The sequence below is a fragment of the Arachis hypogaea genome, chromosome 4, assembly GCF_003086295.3.
Source record: "Arachis hypogaea cultivar Tifrunner chromosome 4, arahy.Tifrunner.gnm2.J5K5, whole genome shotgun sequence".
Taxonomy (NCBI): Eukaryota; Viridiplantae; Streptophyta; class Magnoliopsida; order Fabales; family Fabaceae; genus Arachis; species Arachis hypogaea.
Genome location: NC_092039.1, coordinates 64582693 through 64593315, shown reverse-complemented (window position 1 = coordinate 64593315; position 10623 = coordinate 64582693). Strand labels below are relative to the sequence as shown.

The 10623-nt window shown below is 33.3% G+C and overlaps 1 protein-coding gene across 4 annotated transcripts; it reads left to right on the top strand.

The window, feature by feature from the left end:
- The first annotated feature begins 1604 nt into the window (after positions 1–1604).
- Positions 1605–6188, top strand: LOC112796797 (probable inactive dual specificity protein phosphatase-like At4g18593). 4 transcript variants are annotated; one of them, XR_011881132.1, is made up of 5 exons: positions 1605–1785; positions 3636–3704; positions 4696–4968; positions 5475–5780; positions 5953–6188. XR_011881132.1 is itself a non-coding variant. In XM_025839411.3 (4 exons), exons 3-4 carry the CDS (start codon positions 4734–4736, stop codon positions 5627–5629), a joined length of 390 nt encoding a protein of 129 aa, XP_025695196.1. In that variant the 5' UTR covers positions 1605–1785; positions 3636–3704; positions 4696–4733; the 3' UTR covers positions 5630–6188. The 4 variants fall into 4 exon arrangements, 3 of the variants coding, with proteins under 3 accessions (XP_025695196.1, XP_025695197.1, XP_072091673.1); XM_025839411.3 differs by having other exon boundaries at positions 5475–6188; XM_072235572.1 differs by lacking the exon at positions 5953–6188 and having other exon boundaries at positions 1680–1785; positions 3452–3704; positions 5475–5855.
- The last annotated feature ends 4435 nt before the right edge of the window (positions 6189–10623 follow it).

The window sequence follows — 10623 nt, the reverse complement described above, 5'->3', positions numbered from 1 at the left end:
CAAAGGCAGCTATGCTCCTTGCATCGGCCCAAAAAGCCAACTTAATCCACTGATCGTCCTTGAGTTCGAGCTCAAAAAAGAAATTATGATTCTTCTCTTTCATTCTTAATAAATATTTCCTAAATTCTTTTGCATCTTCTTGTTTCGAAACATTCCGAACTTCTCTCGTGATGTAATTCCTCACATCTTTTTTGATAAAATTTAACTCGCGGTGACCCCCAGCTGCCACAACGAATGATTGGAAAGTTTTGCTTGGTCTGATACCAACCTCCTCATTATTCTCTATTGTACGACGAATGGACATGCTTAGTTCCATGTGCTGTTTGAGCATCTCTGCTCGAGTTGGACAGCAAGGGTGTGAATGATGCAGCACGAGCTTCGAAATGATCCAAGCACCAACATCCTTTAATGTGTGTATATAAATTCTTGCAGGACAATTTAAACCAGTTGTGGGATTTGTCTTCTCAGTTGGAGATATTTTAGATTTTCATTTTCCTTCTCTGCTACATGTTATTAATTGATTCTTAATTTCGTTTTTCTTCTTATTTGTGCTCCGAACTCTTGTAGTAAAACCTACAACCTTGACATAGTCCTTGTAAAATTTTGCAGCATCTTCAAGGGTGTTAAAAGTCATTCCAACCTTGGGAACAAACTGGTCATCAACAACATAGAGGGGCTGTAAAATACACCATGTTAAAAACAAGAATATACTATAGAGTTTCTGCACCTCATAAAAAAATAACAATTCAACTAAAATACACCCAAGAATTCCTGATCTACACCTGAACAACAACAAACTCAACTAAAATAGTAAGAAAAGTCATCAACTGTAAATACACCCAAACTTCCCTAAAATACACCCAAGAATTTCTGATCTACAGCCGAACGACAACAACCCAACTAAAATAACAAAAAATGCCGTAAACTGCAAATACACCCAAACTTCCCTAAAATACACCCAAAAAGTTCTGATCTATACCCGAACGTCTAGTAAAAAATGCAGAAAATTAATCAAAATTAGTACATTAGATTCAATCCACAGATTATATTCACACATTAATTTCACAGACAATGTTCACGGATTATTCAGCTAGACAATCATAAACGACTAACTGTATCAAATTCAGATTAATCCTAATTAACTGAAACTAAATCAAACCTCAGGGACTTTGTTCAATTCAAATTCAAAATCCCCTTCGCCCTACTTCAGCTGACAATCTGAAGTTGAATAATCCATTATCTTCAAAACGAGTTCAAAAGTTGATTTCAAAAACCATGAAAATCGAAAAAAACGAAGCTAGAGTACAGAGAGAGAAACTCACATAAATGACGAAGAAGAAACCAGTGATAAACGCAGGTAAAACAACAAATGAAAAGGTAAAGAGAGAACGCAAGAAGGAGATCGAACAAATTTGGTAAGAGATTCGAAAAAAGAAACGAAATCTTTTGAAATTTGGAAGTTATATATTCGCGCGTTAATTTAAGGACAGATGCCATAAAAGGCGCGTTTAAAGGTAAAGGGCTTGTAAGATTTGTAAATCTTAAATGCTTGTATATAAAAATTAATCCATATATTATACCTTTTAAGTCACTCTTAATAATACACTTTTCAAATTATTCTCCTATCTCTAACAAATACTATATTTATAGCAAGGATCCTTTTGGTATATTAAAATGTCGGTCAAACTCTTAACCAAATTCTCAACGTTCACTCTCATATCGTATTTACAGTAAACACAGTAGCGACGGCGGTGTCTGTGTTCTCTAAGCTTTCCTCAGTGCAAGGTAGTTCTTCGTCTCTCTCGGCATATCCCACTTTTCTTTTCCCAATTTTACAGTCTTTCTAACCCTAAACCAATTAGCCCTAGTATTGTTTTCTGAATTCTTGGACAATCGCAAACCTCGAATTCCAGCCCAAGATTAATATTCGATTGCAAAAGTTTTATCTTCAAATTTTGAATTGAATTGAATTCGTAGGTTATGAATAGCCAAAAGAAAATTTTGATTGTCGCTGTTCGGACTTTGATTGATCAGTGTAATTTCAATCGTTAGTGTGTAGCTTACCTATCTAGTCCTATGTGAAGAAATGACGAAGTATTTATTTGACGCAATCATTTTGATAGTTGTCTCAGTTTACTACTAGGGTTCTCTTATCATTAAGCGCTTGTTGACGATGATTATTCCATAAGTTTCAGCACAGTCTACATGGATGTACAAATCACCACTGAAATTTTACCTATAGAATATTCTCAAGGATGCAATTCATGTAGTTAGCTAGTAAAACCTCATTCTAGTACATTGAGACATTGAATATTAAATATAGGTGGTCAACCTACTCTACATAACTATATATTTTTATATAATCACATAAATCGACCACATTCCATCATTAGTTTAAATTTAATTTTTCCTTTAATTTGGTGGCTTGCATATTTGCATGTTTCTGCAGAGAGAGCTGTCCATCGTGTTTATGTTTTATCTCAGAATGTATTTTTGTAGCTAGCATCATCAGTGCTTCTAAAATCTTTCGAACTATTGAATCTTCCTCAAGGAATTATTATAGTTATTGGATGTAAATTGGTCACTGGAACTAAGTTTGAATCGAGGCATTATGTGAAATAAACTTCAGGTGTTTGCATGTCTCTGCAATCAACACTGAAAAACAATACATCTCCATCGATAGCTCATATCACGGCCATCCAAAATTACCTGCTTTGCTTTTACCATCACATCCACTAGAACTCGTTTGCACCAGAAGCAAGGTCCTTCCCCTGCCTCTGCAAAATTGTTGTACAGCTCCATCAAATCTTCTTGTTGGGCTTGAAAATCAGAAAGCAGTGTGTTAGGAAACCAGACATTATGGACTAGAGAGCTTAATTGTAATTGAGTAAATTGTAGGCTCAGTGGGTTTTGGAACTAACTGCCAACTAGGAAATGGAGAAGAATATTCTAGACTTAATATGGGAAAACCTTTAAAGGGAAGGGGAGCTGGGGAGGGATTTTTTAAGAGACTATCTTAGACATAGAAAGACCAGACATAGGAGAGTGTTTGAGTCTTGAATAATAAACAATAGGAAAGTTTTTCCCTCTTGAAATGCCATCTCATTGAACTATTTCTTGTAATTTCAGTGTTAATTCCAGAGGGTTTCTGTGTTTTAGTCCTATTATTATCTCCATTAATACTAAGTCATTTACAACTGGTATCAGAGACAGGTTGAAATAACTGGTACTAGTAACAAGGAAAAAACAATAGAACAATGATAGCTAAATGGACGAATGGAACTAAAACAGTGTGATTTTACCCTCACTAAGGTTCTATGTCTAATTCTCAGTTTTGATTGTTCCTCGATCACCCTCCCTCCCTCCCTCTATATATTCCTTATCTTCTCTATCCTATAACAGATTCATACAAATCCCAAACCCCCCCCCCCCCCCCCTTCTCCTTTTTCAGGTTTGTTATTTCAAAGTTGAGGAACTTGGAACAAGCCAATTATAATAGGAACATAGCAGTGATCACTCCCAAATAATTCAGCCTCCTACATAACAGCAATTTCAGCTGCCTTTAAAGATGCCATAGATTTCACTCATCATGATTTGAAAAAACTTGCGAATAACTTTCATTTCTAATGATGTAGGTAAGGGACAAAGGAGCATAGTGTGCCAAAAGGAGAACAAGTAGAACACAAATTCATGTTTAAAAACAGGTAAATATAGAATTAAAACCCATGTCAGCTTTGCCACCACTGAATTGGGTCCATAGTAAAAAAAGAATTGCTAGTTGTTGAGAAGTGATAAAAGAAAAAAGTATACATTATTTGTAAAACTATTCCAGTAAAAAAGCATTGGATGAGTATATATTATTTGTAAAACTATTCCACTAAAAGCATTGGATATTACAAAATTTTATATCAGGGGGACAGGAAAGAATACGATATAAACATAGGGTGAAGTCAGAAATAGCTTAGTGTCCTGCGCTCTATAATTAACTTATGTTTGTTGGAAACATGGGAATGCAGGGGCATGAGACTGCAGCTTGCTGTTTCTTCTTCCTTTTGTATTGAATAAATGAAAGAGAAGAATTTAAAAGGAATGAATATCTTGTAAATAATAAAGTTTTGTAGGAATCAGGTCCTTTTAGTTTTTGTAGTATTCTTTTGCTGTAAATACAAGTCTTCTTCCTCTGAACCAGAATGCATCAAAGCATCTAATAATAAGAGGATTTATGAGCTTAAAGTTGTTTACAGTATCACTCAATTATATTTTATCAAAATAAATAAATAAATAAAATCATATGTTGTCATCTCGTTACAACAAAGCTTTATTCCATTAGGTTGGGTTAGCTAAATACCAATCTGTCATTCACTTGTGTTTAGAGTGCATCTAGGTGGAACAACCATTAGTATTAATTTCTCTACTTTGCACAGGTTGTTCTACTATGCACAAAAAATTAAAAAGAAAAAGAAAACATCTAAACCATGAACTTTGATTTTCTAAATTGTAAGAAAGTTTGTTCTGAAGTTGAAACTAATTATGCCTAGATGAAGATCTCATCTGAAACTAAGTTTGTTGTTGCTGTTGTTATATCAATCTATTTCTACGATTGTCTTGTGCTTTAACTAATGACTGTCATACAGTTTTCAGTTCTGGCTATATGGTAAACTATAATATCTCTTCTCATTTGCCTCTAATTTGCAGGGCAGCAAGCACAAATATAAGTTGATTATTTAATACAAATGGCTGAATCGAGTATCTCTGAGTTGCAAACTACAACCAAACCACAAGTCTTATACCGGTGTAAGAAATGTAGAAGAATTGTTGCTTCAAAGGAGAATATAGTTACTCATGAGCGTGGAGAAGGAGAATCAAGCTTCAAGTGGAAAAAGAGAAGCAGTCAACCCTGGGAAGTGGAAAAGCAACCAATTGATTGTACCTCAGTATTTGTTGAACCTATGAAGTGGATGCAAGCAGGTTCCTGGAAACTTTCCTCTCATATCTTAGTTTCCATAAAATCACACTTCTTCAATCATTTGTACTAACAGCATGATTATTAAACTCTCAAGTTAACTTGCTTATTTACTCGGATCTTAGATTTTAGTCAAAATTTATTCTATTAACTATCAAAACATTTCACAAGAATCTTTTATTTAGACTTCTAAAGATGATATTTATATATATATTTTTTTAATTTTTAACATCATAAATTCATTATTTATTCAAATTTTAATTTTTTAAAATTTGTATTTAATCTTTTTATATCTTTTATTTGCTTCATTATAATATTGTAAGTTTTTCAACATAATTTTGTTTTATCATGAAATTATTTTATTATTGTTAGATTTTATATGACTATGTCACTATTCTTAATAAGAAAATTCTTACAAGTCTACCATTCGAATTTATCTAAACTCCACAGATGTAGGTAAACTCAAGTTTGATTATCTTGCTAATCCCATTTATTTTTGTTGACTTGTTAGTGCAAGAAGGTCATGTAGAGGAGAAACTTCTTTGTATTGGATGTAATGCACGCTTGGGCTACTTCAACTGGGCTGGTATGCAATGCAGCTGCGGCGCTTGGGTTAACCCTGCATTTCAGCTTCATAAAAGCAAATTAGATGAGTGCTACATGTAAACTAATCAACCTTTCAGCTTTCTCAAACCAAAGGTTGAGTTGTATTATTTTCTCATGAACGAAAGATATGGAAGCTTAGCTTGGACCTTGGAGCATTGCCTTGTGCTGCCTTTGCATCTCCAAACTGTGTGTTTTAGGTTGCATATTATAGGTTAGTCACTGAATGAGTAAGGGAAATAAATTGGGAATGGTTCTTATGATATTGATCTGCTAATCTTCATTTCAAGCTCATATCTTCTAATCTCTTCCCTTCTTATTTTTACCCATAACATTACTTTTGTTTCTCTCCTTTTTTGTGCGAGAAATGCTATCAACAACTACAGAGTTGTGCAAGACACCTTCCAAAAAAGAGAAGGGGGAAATGTAAAAAAAATGCATTGTTTATAGTTTGGTTCGTACTGACTGCCAGGCCATAGTGGTAAGGTTTATTTTTATTTTTCCCCGTTGTAGGATTGTTTGGTTTGTTAAGTATGAACTTCACCTCATAATTGCTCCTGAGTTACCGAATATGATAATCATGAATTTATTTGATGCCCTGTAGGCGGTAAAATATTTCAAATTTATGCATTCCTTATCCTTCTGGTTTATATTTGATATTATAGATTTGTTTTTTCATCGGGAACAGAATTTAGTATCAATAATTAAGGATAAATCTGAATATTAATTTATTAGAATTTTATTAGGTTTTTTTTTATTTTAATAAGTACAAATTAATTTTAGAATACATTTTAATAGAGAGTACTTTTAAGTACATTCTAACTTTTAAAAACACTCTTTAACTTTTTAAAATTATATAGATACATAATTGTTTTTATTTACCAAATATAAAATGCGATTTACCAAAAACAAGTACCTCCAACAGTGTGATTTACCAAATGTAAACACCTTTGTAAATTTTTTTAACAAATTAAGCACCGCTCTGAAAAGTGTTTAACAAATTAGGCCTAAGCTTAGGTCCATAGACTGCTAGTTAGTTTTTTGTTAAGTTTTCTCGATTATCTAGCAATACTGATCTAAAAAGGTGTATTTTACATTTGTAATACTAATGAAATAAAACATTAATTTTAACAAGTAATACATTTTCTTAAGTAAATAATATGATAAAATAATTGCACCGTTTTGTCAAAATTATCTCTTAATAGTTATTTATTCTATATGTTCAAAATCATAATTTTGTTTAAATAATTTTTTATATATTTATGTTATACAAACAACTTAACTTATTTTTATTCTAATAAGAAATATTTCTATAAATATATTCAATCAAAATAGTTCTATTTCTAATTTTGCTTTTACTTTTAAAAAGTGCTTCTCTCAACCATTTAAGGCTTCAAGCACACTAACCTTATACCATAGTATGTTACACAGAAATTATTTTTTATATAGAATATAAATTTGTGTTTTGGATCAATATTAGAGATGGGTGTTTTTGCCAGTTTATGGGTGCAGGTTCAACATGTGGGAAACGAGGTGACAGGGTCCATCAGCAGCATGACAGTTCTCCGGCAAGACGTAGGGGGCATGATGATGTGGCGAGTTCAGCGGCATGGCAGCATGAAGGTTGTGGTAGGCTTAGAGAAGGGGGGTTGAATCTATGCCTTCCTTTTTAGTTACTGTTTTGACCCTCTTTTTGCAAAGTTACAAATCTGATTCTGTTTGGACTTAGCAGCGAAAATTTATGAGACAATTTACTTTTGTCTCATGAATATCAGAAAAACAGAACAAGACAGAGAAGAAAAGGTAACACCAGCATATATCCTGATTCGGTTGCTTTGTGCTATGCAACCTACATCCAGTCTCCTCCACAACTATGGAAGAATTTCACTAGAGTTAACAGTATTATATACACTAATTTCACACTCAAGTTCTAACCTAACTTGACATTGGCTATGCTAACACCTAACTATTTACTCTTAGTGCTAACCCAACTAAGAAAGGGATACCAAACAGGTACAAGATACAAGACACTTAACCAACCTAAAGAAATCAGAAAATAACTCTAGGCTTTTCTCTCAAGTGTATCACTCAGCCTTTTTTCACTCATGGCTTTTACTTGAGCTTTCTCACAATGCCTTTTCTCACAAGAAATTACAGAAAGATAAACTTGGAAAAGTACATTACAATCAGTAAAACATGAAGGAGATTGACTTCATCAGCAGCCTCTTTGCTATGTGCAAAACCAGATTTGCAAACCTCAGATGCAGTTCTTCAGTATTGGCCGAATGCTTCTTTGAAAGAAAGCATTATCCAAGTAGAGGAACTTCTCAACAGAACACTGTTCTCACTCTCTGGTTTTTTCTCCTTGCTTCAGAACGAACAACAAGCTTCTTTTTATCTCCTTGTATGTTCCTTGGTTCTTCTTCCAAGGTCAACATCTTGAGCCTTGAGCTTTACCAACCCACAAGCTCACTTTTTCTTCTCAATCATCAAAGTAGAACCTTTCTTTCTGACTTTTCCAACTTGACCGAAAGCCATGAAGGAGTAACCGAAATTGTTTTCCAATGGTCAACCAAATCTGAACCATAGAGATGCAACTTGGTCCCCAAGAATCTCTTGTGACCGTGGATTTGTAGCAGTGAAGAACAGAGATCAACTTTTTCTTTGAATGCCATTTTCGGATAGAACAGAGAGTAGGGAAGAAAGGATGAAGATCTGATGCATGCAAGATGAGATGGATTACCTTTCTTAAGCTTGATTTGTATTAGATTTTCTGCTTTAGCTTCTGTGCTTCAAGCTTAGATTTTCTCTTTCTTGCTTCTTTGGTTACTGGCTTATGGAGGAAGCTTTTCTTCTCTTTCTCTTTCTTACTTTACTGAAGTCTTGATGTGACTTGATTAGAGAGGAGAGTAACGTTGCTTTGGTTGGAGCAAGATGGTGGGAAATTGAAAACAATTTCAAGCTTGGATCGGGTTCTTCTCTTCTTGGCCCGTGGTGTCTTGCTATGCTTCTTTGTTTGATTTGAGTGACTTGGGCTTGTCTTTATTCACACTTTCCATTCAGCTCATTAGCTTTGTTTTGTTATTCATTCAACTTGGGTTGCCAAAATTGAATTATGGCCTGCAATATAACATAAATAATTAGCAATGTATACTTATTAATTTTAACAACTCTGATTATTAATTTTGCCAAAAATAATGTTTGTCATCACTAATTAATTTAGTTAATTTCTTAACTCAACACAGCACCTTGACAACACGCAGCGGACATGTTGCCTGCGATTCTGCGAATCCAACAACCGTTTTAGAGGTTCCCACACGTTTCTGAGGAATTGCAGCAACATAGAATGAGCGTGTTAGAGGCTGTCTGCATGCAGGGAACAACTTCTCCACTCTGATAACCAACGACGCAGCTCAAGCTCTATAAATGGAGCACCTTCGTTTCCATTTCATGCCCCATTTTATGTATGCCGTGTAGTGTGTGTTGCGAGAGAAGAAATATGAAGTGAGGAAAAAGAAGAAGAGAGTTAGTAGTGCATCAGTAGTGTTTTTTTTTTAAAAGAGTAATTATACAAAAAAGATAATTAGTTTGTATTGATTAAAAATGGTACGTAATTATACAGCACCTGAAGAACATATTATCAATTATTTGGATCATCCCATTTATATGAGTTAATAATTTTCCTTCTTTTGTAATTTAATTATTTTAATTTTGTAATTTTAATTAATATTAATTTTTGATAATGGTATTATTTTTGTTTTTAATATTACTATATTATTTAATTGAGTTTGCAAATATTAAATTTAATAAATAATACATAAGTTTTAGTATATTATTATTTTATTTTATATTCGTTTGTTAATTAGTAAACAGAGAAATAATATAGATTTAGATCCCATTAATTTTTGGAATTATTATTTTGAATTTATAAAAAAATTGTGTTTGGGTATAGGGTATTTGTTATGATAATTATGAACGATAGTAATATTATTGTATGTTATTTTACTTTTTATTTATGGCCGTATTTATATTATTTAAACTAGTAAGTAAATAGTATAATATGATATATTTTATTTTATTTTTTATTTATGTAAAGTAGTACAATCAATTATTATTATATTTTATTTTTTTATTAAATAATTATTTGTTATAATGAATAAATAAATTCAATGAATAAATGTATTTCATATATATATATATATATATATATTTAATTAAATAATTGATTTTTTAAATTAATAGATATATTCAATGAATAAATATATTTTTGTTGTACTAGTCTAATAGGAATCTTATGGTTCGTAAACTGGATCTGCCAAAGACGTGGAACTCAATGGTAGAAGACGCTTTATAAGCAATGGGATTCTACCATGTTTCTAGAATTGGCGTGATCAGAGGATTTTACCATTTATTATCTGCTTTGGTGAAAAGGTGGAGGCCGGAGACTCATACATTTATATCGCCGGTGGGTGAGTTTACGGTGACACTGGAAGATGTCATTCATATATTTGGCATACCCATTAATGGACAAGTTGTAAGAGGTTGGATAGATAGCAGTGGCTAATTCTTGCAGAGTAAGAGCATCGTGATTTTCGGTCACGAACATGTTGTGAGTAGTTCCTCCAAATCTTAGATAAAGTTGGAATAGGTTCGCCATATCAGAGACGCAAAGTGATTGGACACTTTGAGGACCACGTGGTTATTGAGGACCACATAGACTACATAGAAGAGGTAAATATTTTTCCTTTGTGTGTGTTAACATCCAACATTAATATTAGGGTTCTAATTTTCTAATATTCTAATATTGAAGGAGTGATCATACCTGACGAGCTATATGGACACCTTAAGATGTGTGAACCGTTGTTCCGTTATTTTTATTCGAGTGTGTCGAATGGTACCCTGCGAATCGAGTGATGCGTAAGTTCGGATATGCACAACCCGCCCCGGAGATAGCAAGAGTCATTCCACTAGAAGAGCATTGCATGACTCTTCGCGGAGTGTAGCATCATGACTGGACAATTTTACATGTGCGGTGTATACCGGAATGGGACATCCGT

Coding starts and splice junctions, on each gene's coding strand:
- LOC112796797 (XM_025839411.3), top strand. CDS start 4,734: ATGGCTGAATCGAGTATCTCTGAGTTGCAAACTACAACCAAACCACAA. Junction 4,969..5,474: donor TATGAAGTGGATGCAAGCAG/GTTCCTGGAAAC, acceptor TTGACTTGTTAG/TGCAAGAAGGTCATGTAGAG.